This window comes from Hypanus sabinus, chromosome 2 (assembly GCF_030144855.1).
Source record: "Hypanus sabinus isolate sHypSab1 chromosome 2, sHypSab1.hap1, whole genome shotgun sequence".
Taxonomy (NCBI): Eukaryota; Metazoa; Chordata; class Chondrichthyes; order Myliobatiformes; family Dasyatidae; genus Hypanus; species Hypanus sabinus.
Genome location: NC_082707.1, coordinates 189,701,269 through 189,722,471, shown reverse-complemented (window position 1 = coordinate 189,722,471; position 21,203 = coordinate 189,701,269). Strand labels below are relative to the sequence as shown.

At 42.8% G+C, this 21,203-nt stretch overlaps 1 protein-coding gene across 6 annotated transcripts in view; it reads left to right on the top strand.

The window, feature by feature from the left end:
* Positions 1-14,859, top strand: part of adck1 (aarF domain containing kinase 1) — a 669,842-nt gene extending 654,983 nt beyond the window's left edge. For 3 of the 6 annotated variants that reach the window (XM_059961611.1, XM_059961621.1, XM_059961603.1), the window contains 2 exons: positions 7,209-7,402; positions 13,029-14,859. In XM_059961611.1, the coding sequence (XP_059817594.1) occupies positions 7,209-7,402; positions 13,029-13,251 (417 nt within the window). In that variant the 3' untranslated portion in view covers positions 13,252-14,859. Of the gene's footprint in view, positions 1-7,208; positions 7,403-12,952 lie in introns of all 6 variants that reach the window. The other 3 variants (XM_059961627.1, XM_059961634.1, XM_059961612.1) reach the window with 1 other exon arrangement.
* The last annotated feature ends 6,344 nt before the right edge of the window (positions 14,860-21,203 follow it).

Sequence of the window (21,203 nt, the reverse complement as noted above, 5' to 3'; positions counted from 1 at the left end):
GAAAGCTCGATACCAGACTTCAAGTGGTGAATATTTTATTTTTGCATGGTGTCATGGAGAGACCGCATGTGTGGAACTGTTGAGTTACAAGGAAAGCAGCTTGTGTTTATATCACGTAGCAGACAAGTGAGCAAGATCAGTACCAGCACCTCCTCCCTGAGATGTCAAAGAGTTGACAGGCTATAGTGTCTTTTCTCATCATTTGTGGCACCTTTCTCTATGCTTATCTTTGTTATCCAGCTGTGTTATCATTATCACTGTAAGGAATTGCCTAGCACAATAATCTTGGTTATGTAGATTTGCAGCTTAATTGGAAAACACAGGATGTCCACAAGGGCACAAAGCTCTTTTAGTCCTATGTACAAAATTTTCTTCCGCACAGACTCAGGCAGCTCACTCATGGACACAAGCCTCTCCACCACTGAGGACATCTTCAAAAGGTGGTTCCTCAAGAAAGTGGCATCCGTCACTAAAGGCCATCACCATCTGGGACAACTAAGGCAGCACGGTAGCGTAGAGGTTAGTGTAAGGTTATGGCAGGGCCAGAGATGCTGGTTCGATTCCTGCCACTGCCTGAAAGGAGTTTGCTTGTTCTTCCCATGACTGTGTGGGTTTCCTCCGGATGTTCCGGTTTCTTTCCACATTCTAAAGACGTACAAGTCAGTAAGTTCATTGGCCACATGGGTGTAATTGGGCAGAGCGGACTCACTTGTCTGAAGGGGCCTGTTACAATGTTGTATCCCTAAGTAGATTAAAAAAACACTGGAATGTGAGGACATCTATCCCACACATTGCAACTCCCAAGGGCAGATTTGTTGATGGCAGTTTGAGGATATTCAGTATTTCACCAAAGAATCTGACAAATTTTCTATAGATGTAAAATGGAGAGGGTTATATTGTAGTCTGGATGGAGCTCCAATGCACAGGATTGCAAGATTCTGCAGAAGGTTGTAGACTCAGTCACTTCCATCATGGGCACAAGCCTACCTTCACACCATTCAGGACATCTTCAAAGGCAGTGCATCACCATCTCCGAGGACCCTCACCATTTGGGACATCTGGGTTGACACGGTAGCATAACGATTTGTCTAACATTATTACAGCGCCAGTGACCCAGGTTCAATTCCCACCACTGTCTTTGAGGTGTTTGTATGTTCTCACCATGGCCATGTGCGTTTCCTTTGGGTGCTCTGTTTTCAGAATCAGAATCAGCTTTAGTATCATTATCACCGGCATATATTGTGAAATTTGCAGTACAATGCAATACATAACCATAGAAAAAACATGAACTACAGTAACTATATGTATGTTCATGGGTTCAATGTCTATTCAGAAGTTTGATGTCAGGTGGGAAGAAGCTGTTCCTGAATCATTGTGTGTTTGCCTTCAGTCTTCTGTACCTCCTTCCTGCACCTAGCAATGAGAACAAAGCATGACCTGGGTGATGGGGGTCCTTAATGACGGATGCCACCTTTTTGAGTCGTTGCCCCTTGAGAATGTCCTGGGTACTATGGAGATTAGTGCCACGATGGAGCTGATGAAGATCACAACTCTCTGCAGCTTATTTCGATCCTGTGCAGAACTCCCTTCCCCTGTCAGACAATCCTACCACATTCAAGTTGGTAAGCTAATTGGTCACATGGGTGGAATTAGGTAGCATGGACATGTTAAGCCAGAAAGGCCTGTTACTGTTCTGTATCTCTAAATAAAATAAAATAAAATAAATCTTCTCATTTCTACCAGTAAGGAGAATGTACAGGAGCCTGAAGACCCACTCTCAGTGATTCAGAAACAACTTTTTCCGCTCTGCCGTAAGATTTTTGAATGGACCATGAGCCCTTGATCACTACCTCATTATTCCATTTTTTATTGCACTTCTAAAAAAATTTTTACTACCTCTAATAATTTTTATGTCTTTGCACTGTACTGGTGCCACAAAACAACAAATTGCAAGTCAGTGATAATAAATCAGTTTCTGCTTCTTTATCTAATATCCACAAAAAATAGTAATACAAACAGAGTAGTGGGAGAGTGGAATGCACTGTTGAAATGGTGATGGGATAAAAATACATCTAAAAGTTACGAGGATGAGCACCTCGATGAACCAGTCCCCACGGACTTCTCCCACTCGCTTCGTCACATTGGCCATCTCGCCTCTCTCCCAGAGTCCTGAAAGAGGTTGCTGAAGAGACAACGGATGCATTGGACATGGTCTTTCAAGAATCACTTGATTCTGGCATGGTCCCAGAGGACTGGACGATTGCAAATGTCACTCCACTCTTTAAGAAGAGAGGAAGGCAAAAGAAAGGAAATTATATGCCAGTAGCCTAACCTCAGTGGTTAGGAAAGTGTTAGAGTTTACTAATAAGGTTGAGGTTTCAAGGTACTTAGAGACTAATGATAAAATAAATCGAAGTCAAGTCAACATGGTTTCTGTCAAGAGAAATCTTGCTTGACAAGTCTGTTAGAATTCTTAAGAAAGTAGCAAGCAGGGTGGACAAAGGAAAGGCAGTGGATGTCATTTACTTGGATTTTCAGAACGCGTTTAATAAGGTGCCACACATGAGGCTGCTGAACAAGATAAAATCCAATGGAGTTACAGGAAAGATACTGGCATGGATAGTGGAATGGCTGACAGGCAGGAGGCAGTGAGTGGGATTAAAAGGGGACTTTTCTCGTTGGCTATCGGTGACTAGTGGTGTTCGTCAGGGGTCAGTACTGGGACTGCTACTTTTCACATTGTTTGTCAATGATTTGGATAATGGAATTGATGGCTTTGTGGCAAAATTTGTGGATGATACAAAGACAGGTGGAGGGATAGGTAGTGAGGAAGAAATGTGATTGCAGCAAGGCTTAGACAAATTGAAAGAATGAGCAAAAAGGTGGTAGATGGAATATATTGTTGGGAAATATATGATAATGCATTTTGGTAAAAGGAACATTAATGTGGACTATTATTTAAATGGGGAGGAAGTTTAAATATCAGAGGTGCAGAGGGACTTAGGAGTCCTCGAAAGACTCCCAGAAAGTCAATTTGCAGTTAGAGTCTGTGGTTAAAAAAAGGCAAGAGCAATGTTGGCATTTATTTCAAGGGAAATAGAATATTATGAAAGGGATAGATAAGATAGAGGTAGGACAGTTGTTTCCACTGGTAGGTGAGACTAGAACTAGGGGATATAGCCTCAAGATTCAGAGGAGTAGATTTAGGACAGAGTTGAGAAGGAACTGCTTTTCCCAGAAGGTGGCGAACCTGTGGAATTCTCTGCCCAATGAAGTAGTGGAGGCTATTTCAGTAAATATATTTGAGACAAGGTTGGATAGATTTTCTCATAATAGGGGTATTAAGATTTACAGGGAAAAGGCAGGTAAGTGGAGATGAGTCCATAGCCAGATACTGAATGGCGTAGCAGGCTCAACGGGCCAGATGGCCTACTCCTACTCCTATTTCAGAATCAGAATCAGACTTTAATCGCCAAGTACCTGTACACATACAAGGAATTTACTTCCGGCAGATGTTGTCTCTCTGCTCATAACAGATGATAAATATAAATGAAAATATAGATTATACATACAAGTAGTGCAATCCAAGTAATAGTTAGCTGACAGTTAACCGGCAGTTAACTGTTCAGCAAAATGACCACAGTAGGGACAAAACTTTTCCAGTGCTTATTAGTCTTAGTCTGGAGGGATCTGAAGCGCCTACCAGACGGAAGCAGTTCAAACAGTCCGTGCGCAGGATGGGAGGAGTCCTTTATGATGTTCCCCGCCCTCTTCAACCTGGAAGAGTACAGGTCCACAATAGAGGGCAGGGAGGCTCCCATGATGCGCTCGGCAGTCCTCACTGTGTGCTGTAGTCTGGTTCTATCCTGCTTGGTGGCAGCAGCTCCAAACCACACAGTGATGGAGGTGCACAGGACAGACTCAATGACTGCAGTATAGAACTGCAGCAGCAATTCCTAAGGCAGACCATATTTCCTCAAGAGCCACAGGAAGTACATCCACTGCTGGGCCTTCTTCAGGATGGATCTGATGTTCTTATGTTCTTACGAAAGCAAGGAAAGGATGCTAAGCCTTCATAAGTTAGGCTGCACTTGGAGGATTGCCAGCAGTTTGGGGCACAATATCTCAGAAAGGATGTGTTGTCATTGGAGAGAGTCCAGAGGAGGTTCATGAAGATAATTCTGGGTATGAAGGGGTTAACATGTGGGGGTTGGGGTTAGCAGCTTTGGGCCTGAACTCACTGGAATTTAGAAGGATGTGGGGGGATCTCATTGAAACCTACTGAATGTTGAAAGTAAAAGATAGAGTGGATGTGGAGAGGATGTTTCCTGTGGTGGGGGTATCCGGAACTAGAGGGCACAGCCTCAAAACTGAGGGGTGACCCTTTAGAACAGAGATAAGGAGGAATTTTATTAGACAGAGAGTAGCCAAACTGCAGTGGAGGCCAGATCCGTGGGCATATTTAAGGCAGAATTTGGTTGTTTCCTGATCGGTCAGGGCATCAAAAGATATTGAGAGAAGGCAGGTATATGGGGTTGAGTGGGATCTGGAATCAGCCATGATGGAATGGTGGAGCAGACTCGATGTACTGAATGGCCTTACCTGCTCCTATGTCTTATAGTCTTAGACTTTTCACCTTTCTCCTTTAAACCATGACCTCTAGTTGTAGTCCCACCCAATTTCGGTGGAAAAAGCCTGCTTGCATTTACCTTATCTACACCCCTGTTAAGAATTATGTCAATAATTCTTTTCCTCCTATAGATGCTGCTTGACCCGCTGAGTTCTTCCAGCAGAATGTTTGTTGCTCCAGCTCTGATGTAACCAATAGAAGATGGGATCAGTTAAATAGCCTTTTTCTGGCTGGTATTGGGATTGGTTCATTGGTTTATTACCAAGATATAATGAAAAGCTTGTCTTGTACACTGCCTATAAAGATCAAAGCGTTACCATGGAGGGTCATGGTAACATAGTGTTCAGCGCAATGCTCTTACAGCTCAGAGTATTCAGAATTTTGGAGTTCAATTTCTGTCACAGTCTGCAAGGAGCTTGGTTTCCTCCCAGAGTCCAAACACATTCCGGTTAGTAGGTTCATGGTCATTGTAAACTGTCCTGCGAATAGCCTGGGGTTAAGTTGGCGGGTGGCCAGGAGGAGCATCTCGTTGGGTTGGAAGGACCTATTCTATTCTGTATTTCTAAATAAGGTCAATTACACCATGCATTGAGCTAGAAGGTAGTAAAGCAATGACAATGCAGAATAAAGTGGAAAAGCTACAGAAAGGCTGCAGTGCAGTTATATGATAGAGCGCAAGAGCCATTTGCAATAGTACTGCACACCAAGTCCAAGTACCAGACACACTCATGGCTTTGCAAAGAGCAGAAAGAATTCACCATCTCAGTTCTGCGTTGTCCTCTCATTATAGGAAAGATGAGGAAACCTCAGAGAGGGTGCAGAGGAGATTTGCCAGGATGCTGCTCAGACTAGATTGCATTTCTTAAGAAGATAGGCTGAGTGAGCTTTCTTTAAAGCAAAGGAGGATGACAGGAGACTTGAATGAGTTGTACAAAATGATAAGAGGCATGGATCAAGTGGACTGCCATAAGTACTTTCCCAGGGTCGAAATAACTAATATGAGGGGGACATAATTTTAAGGTGATTGAAGGAAAGTACATGGGGATTTCATGAGCAACTTCTGTCCCTTATGTGGAACTGTCGTACATTGACATAATAAGCTATTCCTAACCCGCAAAGCTAGAGTGGAGGTCATGCAGTCACAGCTACAGCACAGAAACAGGTCCTTCTGCTCACCTCATCCATGCTGAACAAGGTTCCTACTGAGTTGGACCCACTTGGGTTATCATCGGCATCGTGGGCTGAATGGCCAGTTTCTGTGCTGGCTCATAGTATATGTTTGTAGGTAGGCTGCATTGTAAGGGAACATAATAGCCATCTAAAACGGATGGTAGTGATTGGATAATTTCTCTAGCAACCAAGCTGGGGTTCCTGTGTTGCTGGAAGTGACCAGGGATGAATTTTATATACATATCTTCCACTCACTCAATTTCTTCTGGAGAAAATGTCTTCCATTTGCAGAAAGTATGGAGTCAGAGAAAAGTACAGCAAAAAAGAAACAGGCACCTCAGCCCATCTAGTTCATGTTGAACCATTAAGTCAGCAGTTCCTGAGATACTCAAACCACCTGTCCTGCAACAACAATCATTCCATGGTCAAAGTCATTTAGATCACGTTTCTTCCCCTTTCTAATGTTTGCTCTGAACAACAACTGAACCTCTTGACCATGTCTGCATGCTTTAATACACTGAGTTGTTGCCACATGATTGGCTGATTAGATATTAGCATTAATGAGCTGGTACACAGGTGTGCCTAATAACATGGCTCTGAGTGTATGTGCAGTTTAACAACAAACATATCAATTAAACTTAAACTAAATGCATATTTTAAATAAAGAATGTGATTAAAACAAAAAGATGTTAATCTTAGTGCAAAGTGATCAAAATTTACATGGTGTTATTAGACCATGATTAGGGTTCTGGCTGCTGATGATGCGTGACTGTGGCAAAACTTGTCCCCTTTTACATCTGCACTTAAACCTTCTCTGCTTTCACTTTATTAGTTAGTGTAACTGCTCTTACACTTTCATCAGACTCGTTCTAGCATTATATCTCCCTGGCACAGTGTCTTCTTTTGCACATTAGTTGTTTGTCAGTCTTTGTGTGCTTATATATCAGGAGCACTTGAGGGCTCTGAGTCTGTTCTTGATGATGTTTAGAAGAATTGGGGGGAATCTCATTGAAACTTTTTGAATATCGAAAGGCCTCAACAGAGTGGATGTAGGGAGGATGTTTCCTATAGTGGGGGAGAGAAGTAATAAATCAGCCATGATGGAAAGGTGGAGCATACTCGATGGACCGAATGGCCCAGTTCTGTTCCTATGTCTTATACCCTTATAGTCTATATATATTTTTCCATACAATTTGACTGCATTTCTCTTTATTCCTTTAAATGCCTGCAAAGAAACAAATCTCAAGGTACTATATGGTAATATATATGTGCTTCAATAATAAATTTACTTAGAACTTTTAAAGTGGAATACTTTGCAATTGATTTTCTGTGTCCAATTTTATCTGATGTCTCTCTGCAAACGTGCCATTTGTTTCAATGGTAATCAAGTGTCCCAGTTGTTTTGCAGGATGTGGAGATTAGACTAAATGCAGCTAAGTATCTACCTCGCATCAATGAACTGCTCAACAAAGTCCCTCGCCAAATGCTGCTGCTGCTAAAGACTAACGACTTGCTTCGAGGGATTGAGACGTCGCTGCAGACCCGAGCCAATGCCAGTTCCTTCATCACCATGTCTCGCTGCTGCATCAGAGCTGTGTCTAGGTAGGTTAAAGCACCTGAATGTCCTCATTCATCAGCTCAGGGCGGAAGGGGAGGATACTTCCTGCATCCAAGAGTGTTTAGATCACCTGAGCATTGAGTAAGAGGAGCGACCTATTGGTGCATGTGGTTAGAATTGGGAATGCTCCTCCATGTAGATCAGTAGGAAGAGATCCACTGAGTGCTTCTGAAAGGAAGCTGCATAAATACAATCAGAACCAGGTTTAACATCACTGGCGTATGTCACGAAATTTCTTGTCTCTGTGACAGCACTACAATGCAATAGGTAACGATTGAAGGAACAAAGCCGTGAAATGGGGAATCAGCAGAGCTTGAAAGGAGTTAGAACTTCCTTGATGGGTAAAATGGCCCCCTCAAATGGTGCGTTACTGTGAATCTATAAAAAATCAGGTCAAGTTGCCATGAAGTTCGTCCCCAGCCCAGTTTTCTTTGTGTGTTTATTCTCCTTACTGGCTACCTTATAATTCTCAAGGGCCTGCCTGATCTTAGTTTCCTAAACTTTACTGTCTTCCTCTTAACCAAGTGTTCCACTTCTCTTGTCAACCACTGCTGTGAATCTATGAAAATTAGGTCACGTTACCATGGAGTTTCTCCCCCAGCCTAGTTTTCTCCGTGCGTTTAGAGGTCAAACGCAAGCAGATGTGTCTAGCTCACTGCTCAGCACTGTTGGCCTGGATGAGTTAGGCCAAAGGGCTGTGTGATTCTATGACTATGACACAGGCCAGGAATACTCTTTTGTTGTTGGTTTGTAACCACATTGTGCATTGCTAGACCACCCCCCCCCCCCCCACCCCAAGAAGTTTCCAAGTTCATTCCCTGGTCTCTACTGAGTCAGTTAACACTGCTGATGTTGCTGTCTGACAGCTTCCACTGTTATTGATGGGTATTTGCTAATGGTGTCACATCTGATAGCTGCCCGGTAACTTCTCCTGAGTTATAAGGTGAGAACTGGTAATGAATCTGACTATTGTCACATTCATTACCATAACATCAATAAGTAGAGCGTTGAAGGAGGCCTTTCAGCCTCTTTGAGCCCTGTTGGCATTTACCTACCAAATGAACAAAGAGCTCGAATTGGTTCTTTTGTTCCCATACACCTTCAATCTTTTTTCCTCAGTATATCCGAGGCAATCTTAAATGTTTCTGGCTCAGTCAGTAATCAGGGAAGTCAACTCCACGGCCCCTGTTAAGCAATTGTGTGTGCATGTGTGTGCGTGTGCATGCCGTGTATGCATGTGTGTGTGCAGGTATGTATGTATGTGTGCGTGTGTGTGCACGAGCTTGTGTGTATGTGTGTTTGCAAGAGTGTGTACGTGTGTGTGTGTGTGTGTGTGTGTGTGTGTGTGTGTGTGTGTGTGTGTGTGTGTGTGTGTGTGTGTGTGTGCGCACATGTATATGTTCCTAGTTTCATTTATTTAGTTGATACTTCCCTGAGTTTGTTGCTGCCTGTTCTGTTTAATTCTTTGTTCACAAACTGTGAGTAAAAGTGACCTCCAACAACACACATGAAATGTTCGATGAACTCAGCAGGTCAGGCAGCATCTATGGAGGAGAATAAATAGTTAACATTTCAGGCTGAGACCCTTCATCAGGACTGAACCCTGTGTAGCCTTGTTCCTCGCTTGTAAATCAGACAGGTTAAGTGATGCATGAGCAAATGAGCAAATGAATCTGCTAGGTTTATTCCCCAGCTTAAAGTGGAAGGTGCCGCGACTCAGTTGTAATGCCCTGAATCTGAGTTGTGGGTTCAATCCAACCGCGGGAACGTGCCTGATCTGGGAAGGTATTTTGGCACTGCTGAATTGTTAGCAATGCTGCTCTTTGAATGTGCAGTGATCACTCCTCTCATTTCAAAAATTTCATTTTTGGCTCTGCAACTGTTAGAAACAGTTTGCTTCTGCTTGTATTTTCCATCCACGCCCAGTCACGTAAAGTCTATTGTGCAAATCACTGATAGACTCATAGGGCACTACACTACATGCCTTTTGGCCCATCTGGTTCATGTTGAATTATTATTCTGCCTAGTTCCATTGACCTGCACCTAAGCCATATCCCTCCATACCCCTACCATCTATGTACTTACCCAAACTTATCTGAAGTGCTGAAATGAACCTGTATTGACCACTTCTGGCAGCTTGTTTCTCACTCTGAGTGAAGAAGTTCCCCTTAAACAGGTTCCTCTTAAACAGGTTCACCTTTAACCCTTAACCCATAACCTGAAACGTTTGCCCATTTCTTCCCTTCCTTAGAATATCCCTAATTTACTGAATTCCTTCATCATTTTGTGTATGTTCCCTCTTTCATCGTGTCTCCAAGGTTTCTAAAGCCAATGAAATACTGTTTGAAACATTAAACTGTGCTTTGGTCGGTACTTGGATAGGAAAGGTTCAGACAGATGAGAGCCAAACATAAGCAAATTAGTCTGGCTCAGATATTTGTTGGCATGGACCAGTTATATTTCTGTGCTGCATGACTCTTTGACTATGTATTGTATGAATCAAATTAGCCAATTTATAAGACAATAAGACAAAGGAGCAGAATTAGGACATTTGGCCCATTGTGCATTCTCCACGATTTCATCATGATGGCTGATCCATTTCCCTCTCAGCCCCATTATTCTGACTTCACCCCATAATCTTTCACACCCTGACTAATCAAGCCCTATCAGCCTCTTCCTTAAATACACCCAGTGACCTGCCTCCATGGCTGCCTGTGGCAACACGTTCAACAGATTCTAGCTAAAGAAATGCTTCCTCATCTCTGTTCTAAATGGATGTTCCTCTATTTTGAGGCTGTGCTTTCTGGTCCTAGACACCTCCATGAAAGGAAACATCCTCTTCACATCCACTCTATCTAGGCTTTCAACATCTGATTGGCTTCAATGAGATTCCCCACCTCATTTTTCTAAATTCCAGCGAGTTCAGGCCCAAAGACTTCGATCGCTACTCATATGATAACCCTTTCATCGCCAGAATCATTCTCATGAACCTCATTGGAACCCTCTCCAATGCCAGCACATGCTTTCTTAAATAAGGGGCCTAAAACTGCTCATAATACTCAGTGAGGCCTCACTAAAGCCTTTTACAGCCTCAGCATTACATCTTGGCTTTCATTTTCTAGTCCTCTTGAAATGAATGCTAACATTGCATTTACTTTCCTCACCACTGTTTCAACATGGAAATTAACCTTTAGGAAATCCATTACGAGGGCTCCCAAAGTCCTTTGCATCTAGGATTTTTGAAATTTCTCTCCATTTAGAAAATAGTGGTGCTTTTTATTTCTTCTACAAAGTGCATGATCATACACTTCCCGACACTGTGTTCCATCTGCCACTTCTTTGCCCATTCTCCTAATCTGTCGTAGTCCTTCTGCAGGCTCTCTAATTCCTCAAAACTACCTATCCCTCCACCTATCTTTATATCATCCACAAACTTGGTCACAAAGCTATCAATTCTGTCATCCAAGTCATTGACACGTAACGTAAAAGGAAGCAGTTCCACCATAGACCCTTGCGGAACACCTCTCGTCAGCTGCAGCCACCACAAATCGCTCCCTTTATTCTCACATTTTGCCTCCTGCCAATCAGCCATTAATTTATCCATGTTAGTATATTTTCTGCAAACCATGGGTTCTTAACTTGTTAAGCAGCCTCATGTGTGGCACCTTGTCAAAGGCCTCCTGAAAATCCAAGTACGCAACATCAACCGATTCTCCTTTGTCTATCCTGCTTGTTATTTCTTCAGAGTTCCAACTGGTATGTCAGGCATGTTTTTCCTTAAGAAAACAATGCTGACTCCAGCCTATTTTATCATGTGCCTCTGAGTGGCCAGAAACCACATCCTTAACAATCGACTCTAACATCTTCCCAACCACTGAGGTCAGGCTAATTGGCCTATGTTTTACTTTCTTATGCCTCCTTTCCTTCTGGAAGAGTGGAGTGACATTTACAAATTTCCAGTTCTCCCAAACCAAGCCCGAAACTATTGATTCTTGAAAGATCATTACTAATACCTCCCCAATCACTTCAGCTATTTCTTTTAGAACCCTGGGGTGTAGTCCATCAGGTCCATGTGACCTATCTACTTTCAGACCTTTCAGTTTCCCAAGCACCATCTCCCAAGTAAAAACAACGTACTCACTACTGCCCCATGACACTCTCAAACGTCTGGTATATTACTAATCTATGCCACAATAAAGAGTGGTGTAAAATACTTATTTGGTTCATCCTCCATTTCCTTGTTCCCATTTCTATCTCTCCAGCATCATTTTCCAGCAATCCAATATCTGCCCTGACCTCTCTTTTGCTCTTTATATATTTGAAAAAACTTTTGGTATCATTTTTGATATTATTGACCAGCTTACCTTGATATTTCATCTCCCTCCCCTTATGTTTTTTTAGTTTCCTTCTGTTGGTTTAAAAAATGTCCCACTCCTCTAACTTTTCACTAATTTTTGCCACATTATATACCCTCTCTTTTGCTTTTATGTTGGCTCTGACTTCCCTTCTCAACCATGGTTGCATCATCCTGCCTTTAAAATACTTCCTCATCTTTGGGATGTATCTATCCTGAGCCCTCTGAATTGATCCCAAAATTTCTAGCCATTCATTGCTGCTCTGTTGTCATCTTTGCTAGAGTCCCCTTCCAACCAACTTTGGCTAGCTCCTCTCTCATGCTCTGTAATTCCCTTTACTCTGCTGTCATACTGATACGTCTGATTTTTGCTTCTTCCTCTCAAATTGCAGAGGGAATTCTATCATATTATGCTCACTGTTTCCTAAGGGTTCCTTTACATTAAGCTCCCTATACTTAGCATATTCTAAACAAATTGCTAACTGATAATAAGGATTACTTTTTAATAACGTTAGTTGGATGATAAATATTGAACGAGACTCTGCAGGCAGCTCTATGGGATCTTTCCCACTCATTTGAGAGAACAGAAAGGACTTTAGTCTCACATCTCATGTGAAGGGCAGCAACTCAGATGGTGAAACCTCTCTGTACTGTGGGAAAGTATCAGGCTCTGTCGAATTTAAGTCTTGGGAAGGACCTGAATCAGAATCAGGTTTAGTATCACTGGCATATTTCATGAAATGCGTTGTTTTGTGGTAGCTATAAATTACAAACTGAAAAAGTGTATTCTTTAACTTAATTAAGTAGTTCAATAAGATCAACATAAAAGTGAGCTAGTGTTCATGGGTTGGTTCAATGTCCGTTTAGAAACCTGATGGCAGAGGGAAAGAAGCTATTCCTGAAATGTTGAGTGTGTGTCTTCAGGCTCCCTTATCTTCTCCTTGATGGTAGCAATGAGAAAAGGGTATGTACTGGGTGATGGGGTTCCTTAATGATGGATGCCATCATTTTGAGGCATTGCTGATTTATGTCCTTTTAAAGAACCCAGCACTTTAGGATACTGAGCAAAAGGTACCACCCCCAACATAGACTCATATTAAGCTGTCAGATCACGCCTCATGATGCCTGCATTCCCTCAACTCTCAGCCATTCAACTTGGCTATCCTGTTTGATCTGGCAGGTACGAGAAGGATGCTTCAACCTCTTGGTACAGAAAGCTGAAGATCTCCTTAACCGAAGCTCTCGTCCTTTGGCAGATCAGCCTGTACGAGATCCTGCTCTGGGTTAAGTCTTCATCACTGGGCAGCTGGATCAGTGGCATCGATACACGCAATCACCCTCTACAGTGAAGGAACTCTCTCGGCCAAAGAAAGGACTGGATCTCCTCTTTTTGTATGGACCATTCTGCCCTTCTCTAGCCTTGTGGTCAGCTGTGTTGTTCAAATGGGCCAGGGCCTCATGGATTTCCCATCTCAATAGAATTCTCCTCTGTCTCGTTAAAGTCATCATTTTTCCAGCTGTTTATTTGGGTTTTCAAAACAGAACTAAACACACCACAACACCACCCAAAGTGCTCCAAACTCAAGACCAATTAGAAATCTGTCCTGTGGTTACATTATATCAAGGGATATGGGGACAAGGCAGGAACCGGGTATTGATAGTAGATGATCAGCCATGATCTCAGAATGGCAGTGCACCAAAGTAGACCAGAATGGTCTACTTCTGCGCCAATTGTCTATTGTCTATTATAGCTAAGGAAAGTGCTGAACTGCCTATCCACATCCAAACATTACCATGACCTTTGAGTATTAAGATTGAGATGTGATCTAATTTCAGTGTTCACAATGATTAGAGTTGTATGAAGGTGTGATGCTCACTGCAAAGTTCTAAACACAAGTGAAAACCTTAAGCCCTATCAGATATAGATAGCCATGAGTACTCTCACTAAAGTGAGTTATACTGTAACTATCTAATCTTCAAAGACTAGTTCACTTCCCTGTTAATTCCCTGCAGTGAGTTTAGCTACGAGTATCCACCATTTAAGTGTTGGGTCCCTCTCCCTACTGAGGATAAGACACTTGCAGCGAACAAAGTAGTTTAAAACAGTTTATTTATTTTCAGTGGTACACATTTAAATTGAAACAACATTCTTAAAACACATTTAAAACTCAGAGCATTTCTATTGTAAAATATCCAAATACAAACGATTTCTAAAAAACAATTTCCAAAACACAGGTACAATTCTTATAAAAACTGAAAAAACTTAACCAACAATATGGATGAATGAATCATCCTTTGCAGAAATTGAAGCTAGAGGAATGTATTCTAGTTCACCCCATTTCATTCACTTTTCTTGTTTTCCTTACCCCATTCCTAATAAGCCTGTACCCTCTACATTTATACTGCTTTTTCTGCCACATGTATGACTTCACATGCATATGATATTTCCTCAGATACCCTTTTTACACAATTAACCTCAGAGCTATTTGAAGACACAGAACCAAGCTTCCCATAGTTAATGCTGTAAAGCTAACTTTACTGAGTACATAAACCTTCCAAATATAAACATATCAGTCATTTGATATGCTAAGTAATATTATCCATTTGGTCTGAAAGCTTCCTTGATTTAAACAACCTAGTCAGCTTGTCTGTTTTGAAACAAGCCAAATTAAATAGCCCATTGTCTTAAACTGCACCTCTTGAGCAGCAATAAAGCAGGTGTAGTGGGCTAGCAGTCTGCTCCATAGAGCTTGTTTGCAAGGATACTCTATAGACTCCGCTTGTTTTAACTGCAAACTGATTACTGCTTACAATTTACATTTTAAGAACTCGACTGGCTCCCGTTTACCTTGCGAAGCTAAACAACTGTTTAATCCTACAAATGGCAGCTGCTGTGTTCATAAAGCCAATCCTGGCAAAGAAGAGATCCCCTGGCCCAGGAAGCAAACGTCCATCACAAAGGAAACTGATCAGGCAACTTGTGTATCAAGGATCAAAGGTCAACTTTATTCACCATATATGTTTACAGATATAAGGAATTTACTGTGGTGTGTTAGTCAGGGTATGACATGTAACAACAAAACAACATTCAACAATGACAAAGAATAAAGAATTAGATAAAAATGAATTTAGAGATTAAAATACAAATATGGAATAAAATGTTCATAAGTACATAAATACCACATGTATTTACAATGCAAATAACATTATAAAGGTTGTTTACAGTGCAGTGACAAGGGTAACAGATAGAGGGGTGTGGGAGGAGTGGTTGGTCAGACATGGGGAAAGAAACTTTAAAGTTGGTATGAATTTTGTTTTATCGACCCTACAGAGCTTTCAGGAAGCAAGTATTGTGATCAGGGCCTGAAAGCAGGTGGAGGTAGGGGTGATGGGGTGAGTGCTGGTGGAAGTGGCAAAGTAGAAGTTTGTTAGGAAGAAGAAGGAAAATGCACTGAATTTATGACAACCCTATCAATGAGTGGTCAGAAAATGGTCTGACAGGTAAGATAAGGGCATTGAATGTAAGCAAGGTGTGATTTGTTTGCAGAACTACTGCGGACAACAGCTGTAGTAAAATTGTCGCAAAATATTCCATCTTGTTCCTAAATCAAGCTTTCTCTCCGTCAGTCCTGCATTGACGAAGTACAAAGCCACTTGGCAACAAAGCAAATCAACAAACACAAAATATGAAGGAGAAGATTGGTAGTTCCCTGGAGGAGTTGAGTTGCAGAGAGTTAAGATAATTTGCTTTTAAATCTTTTTCTCTGGCTCAGCACTGATTTTGCCAGGGGTTACTTGGGAAGGAATAAAAGATCTGAACTATTAAAGCAGCAATTTGTGAAGGCAGCTTGTAGGTGTAATTGAATTACTATTGACAGCTCAGTTCGTGCAGGACAGACACATAACACCAATTTGCATCTTTAAATGGACGATTAGCTGAAAATCCTGAAATGGCCCAAACCTTCTCGGCTTGTTGACAGACATCTGTCTGTACACCAAGGCTGCTTGAAAAACTGCTGTGCACTGAATGCATGGACAAGAATGTTTAATGGAAGCATTCGTTAATTGTTGGCGCTGGGGGTGGGATCATGGATGGGATGGAGATTACCAGCTGGTTGGAGATGTACAAATGTACAAGGATTCAGCCATTTAAAATGGGACAGGCTTGAGCTGACTTGCATCTTGCACATTCCTTTCAGGACATCTCAAAGTACAGTCAGGGGCCACATTATTAGGGACCTCCTGTTCGTGGTCTTCTGCACATGTAGCCTAACTGCTTCAAGGTTCAATGAGTCATGCATTCTGAGATTCTCTTTTGCGTACCACTATTGTAACGCATAGTTATCTGAGTTACCGTAGCCTTCCTGTCAGCTTGAACCAGTCTGGCCATTCTCCTCCAACCTCCCTCATTAACAAGGCCGTTTTGCCCCCGGAGCTGCTGCTCACTGGATGTTTTTTTTTGTGTGTGTGTTTTTCACACCATTCTCTATAATCTCTGGAGACTTGTGCATGAAAATTCCAGGAGATCAGCAGTCCCTGAGATATTCAAACCTCACAGTCTGACACCAATAATTATTCCATGATCAAGTCGCTCTGATCACATTTCTTCCCCATTCCACTGTTTCATCAACTGAACCTCTTAACCATGTCTGCCTTGATTTGATGCCACATGATTTGCTGATTAAAATTCAAAATTCAAAGTAAAATATATTATTAGAGTATATATATATATGTCACCACCTACAACCCTGAGATTCTTTTTCCTGTGGGTGTACTTAGAAAATCTACAGGACACTAACTGTAAACAGGATCAATGAACAACAAACAGCAAGTGTAAATATAAATAAATTGCAATATATAACAAGAGCATGAAATATCAAGATAAAGAGACTAAAGTGAGACCATCAGTTGTGAGAACACCGGAAATAAAATGAGTGGAGCTACCTCCTTTTGTTCAAGAGCCTGATGGTTGAGGGGTAGTAACTGTTCTTGAACAGTGGTGTGAGTCCTGAGGCTCTTATCTACCTGATGGCAGCAGTGAGGAAAGAGCATGGCCTGGGTGGTGAGGATCTTTGATGATGGATGCTGCTTTCCTAAGGCAATTACTTATGTAGATCAACACCTCTTTTGTCAACTCCCATTTGAGGTGTTAATCCCTCTCAAGGACAGACAAACCCTTCCAATGGTGTGACTGACTGACTTACTTTCTTAATTTGGCCTCTGATAAACCCTATCATTGCGTGAAAGGTAATAACTCTCTGCTGGGGACAGATAGTACTGACTGATATAACAATCCAGCTCAAGGGAAGTACTCTGGACGGTGGGGAACAATTAATCCTCTCTCCAGGACTCTACTCAGCCGTGGCACTGACGCACTCACTCAACTGGAAAATTGATGAAATCGCTAGGTGGTGGGACTAATTAGAGTCAGCTGAGGGTGGAAGGTGGGTGGTGGGATGGATGGTGTCTAACGTACTGTTTTAAATGTGGGACGTAAAACTCTCAGCTGGAAACTGACCTCCTATCTCATGGGCAACAGATAAACCTCATCTGAGCTAGATAATAGACAATAGACGCAGAAGTAGACCATTCGGCCCCTCGAGTCTGCACCGCCATTCTGAGATCATGGCTGATCATTCACTATCAATACCCAGTCCCTGCCTTGTCCCCATATCCCTTGATTCCTCTATCCATCAGATATCTATCTAGCTCCTTCTTGAAAGCATCCAGAGAATTGGCCTCCACCGTCTTCCAAGGCAGTGCATTCCACACCTCCACAACTCTCTGGGAGAAGAAGCTCTTCCTCAACTCTGTTTTAAATAACTGACCTCTTATTCTCAATCCATGCCCTCTGGTACTGGACTCTCCCAACATCTGGAACATATTTCCTGCCTCAATCCTATCAAATCCTTTAATTATCTTAAAGGTTTCAATCAGATCCCCTCTCAATCTCCTCAATTCCAGCGTATACAAGCCCAATCTCTCCAATCTCTCTGCGTAAGACAGCCCTGCCATCCCAGGAATCAACCTAGTGAATCTACGCTGCACTTCCTCAATTGCCAGAATGTCCTTCCTTAAACCTGGAGACCAAAACTGTACACAATATTCCAGGTGTGGTCTCACCAGGGCCCTGTACAAATGCAAAAGGACATCCTTGCTCTTGTACTCAATTCCCCTTGTAACAAAGGCCAACATTCCATTTGCCCTCTTCACTGCCTGTTGCACTTGCTCATTCACCTTCATTGACTGGTGAACTAGGACTCCTAGGTCTCTTTGCATTTCTCCCTTACCTAACTCTACACCGTTCAGACAATACTCTGCCCTCTTGTTCCTGCTTCCAAAGTGGATAACTTCACATTTATTCACATTAAATGACATCTGCCAAGTATCTGCCCACTCACCCAGCCAATCCAAGTCTCCCTGTATTCTCCTAATGTCCTCTTCGCATGTCACACTGCCACCCAGTTTAGTATCGTCAGCAAACTTGCTGATATAGTTTTCAATGCCCTCACCTAAATCGTTGACATAAATCGTAAAGAGCTGTGGTCCCAATACAGAGTCCTGTGGTACCCCACTAGTCACCTCCTCCAGCCAGTCCGAGAAACACCCATTCACTGCTACCCTTTGCTTTCTATCTGCCAACCAGTTTTCTATCCATGTTGAAACCCTGCCCCCAATGCCATGAGCTCTGATTTTACTCACCAATCTCCTATGTGGCACCTTATCGAATGCCTTCTGAAAATCTAGGTACACAACATCCACTGGCTTACCCTCGTCTAACATCCTTGTTACACCCTAAAAAAACTCCAACAGATTAGTCAAGCATGGTTTGCCCTTGGTAAATCCATGCTGGCTCGGCCTAATTCTGTTTCTGCCATCAAGATGTGCCACTATTTCGTCCTTAATAATGGACTCAAGCATCTTCCCCACGACTGACATTAGGCTAACAGGGCGATAGTTCTCCGTTTTCTCCTTCCCTCCCTTTTTGAAAAGTGGGATAACATTAGCCACTCTCCAATCTTCAGGAACTGATCCTGAATCTAAGGAACATTGGAAAATGATTACCAATGCATCCGCAATTTCCTGAGCCACCTCTTTTAGAACCCTCGGATGCAGACCATCTGGACCCAGGGATTTATTAGCCTTCAGTCCTACCAGTCTACTCATCACAGTTTCATTCCTAATGTCAATCTGTCTCAATTCCTCTGATATCTTATGACCCTGGCCCATCCATACATCTGGGAGATTGCTTGTGTCCTCCCTGGTGAAGACAGATCTAAAGTACGCATTAAATTCTGTTGCCATTTCCCTGTTTCCCATAACAATTTCTCCCAATTCATTCTTCAAGGGGCCAACATTGTTCTTAACTATCTTCTTTCTCTTCACATAGCTATAAAAGCTTTTGCTATCCCCTTTTATATTCCTGGCTAGACTGAGCTCATACCTGATTTTTTCTCTCCGTATTGCTTTTTTAGTTAAGATCTGCTGTTCCTTAAAACTTTCCCAATCATCTGTATTCCCACTCATCTTAGCCCTGTCATACTTCTTTTTCTTTAATGCTATACAATCTCTGACTTCCTTTGTCAACCACTGTGGCCCCTTCCCCCTCTTTGATTCCTTCCTTCTCATTGGAATGAACTGCTTTTTCATCTTTTGTATTATGCCCAAGAATATCTGCCACTGCTGATCCACTTTCTTTCCTGCCAGGGCATCCACCCATTTAACTTTGGCCAGCTCTTCCCTCATGGCTCCATAGTCTCCTTTATTTAATTGCAACACTGACACCTCTGATCTGCCCTTATCCCTCTCAAATTGTAGATAAAAACTTATCATGTTATGATCGCTACTTCCTAATGGCTCCTTTACTTCAAGATCACTTATCAATTCCTGTTCATTACACATCACCAAGTCCAAAATAGCCTCGTTCCTGGTTGGCTCAAGCACAAGCTGTTCCAAAAATTCTGCCCCCTCCCTTAGACACTCCACAAACTCCCTATCCTGGAGTCCAGCACCTACCTGATTCTCCCAGTTCACCTGCATGTTGAAATCTCCCATAACGACTGCATTACCTTTAGCACATGCCAATGTTAACTCCCTAATCAACTTGTACCCAATATCCACGCTACTGTTTGGGGGCCTGTACACAACACCCATTAGGGTCTTTTTACCCTTACTGTTCCTCAGCTCAATCCACACAGACTCTACTTCCCCTGTTCCCAAGTCACCTCTTGCTAAGGACTGAATCTCATTCCTCACCAACAGGGCCACCCCACCCCCTCTTCCCATATTTCTGTCTCTACGATAGCACGTATACCCTGGTACACTCAATTCCCAGGCCTGATCCCCTTGCAGCCATGTCTCCGTTATCCCAACAATATCGTAGTTCCCCATTTTCATCTGAGCTTCAAGCTCATCTGTCTTATTTCTGACACTACGCACATTCAAGTATAGAATTCTTAGCCCATTCCTCCTCTCTTTGCTTAAAACACTGTCTACTGTACCTAATCCAGCTCCTTGAACTTCCATCGGGCTAATTGCACCCTGAATTTTGATGACCTTCTCAAGATCACCCAAACCTTCTACACATTTAACCCCATGCTCCTTCTGACCAACCTCTGGATCTGGATCCCTGCCCCCTGCACATCTAGTTTAAACCCCCCCCCCCCCCCCCGAGCAGCACTGGCAAACACTCCTGCAAGAATGTTAGTACCCCTCCAGTTCAGATGTAGACCGTCCCTTCGAAACAGATCCCAATGTCCCTGGAACAAAGACCAATTATCCAAAAACCTGAACCCTTCCTTCCTGCACCATGCTCTCAGCCTCGTATTAATGTGCATAATCATTCTATTCTTCACCTCACTCGCACGTGGCACAGGTAGCAATCCCGAGATTGTCACTCTGGAGGTCCTGCCTTTCAGCTTCACTCCCAACTCCCTGAACTCTCTAAGCAGGACCCCCTCACTCACCTTACCTACATCATTGGTCCCTACATGGACCACTACATCTGGGTTCATGCCCTTGTTCTCAAGAATAGCCTGCACCCGATCTGAGATGTCCCGGACCCTGGCACCAGGGAGGCAACATACCATCCGAGACTCGCGATCTGCCCCACAAAATCTCCTATCTGCCCCCCTGACTATAGAATCCCCTAAAACTATCGCTCTCTTCTCTTCCCTCCTCCCCTTTCAGGTTGAGGGTTCAACCTCTGTGCCAGAGGCAGGACCACTACAACTCATTCCTGGTAGGTCATCCCCGTCAACAGCATCCAGTACGGTATACTTATTGTTAATGGGAATGGCCGCAGGGGTGCTCTGCTCTCTCTGCCTGCTCCCCCTGCCTCTCTGGACCGTCACCCATCTGCCTACTTCTTGGTTTTTTGGTGTGACTACCTCCTGATAACTCCTATCTATCTCTGCCTCTGCCTCCCGAAT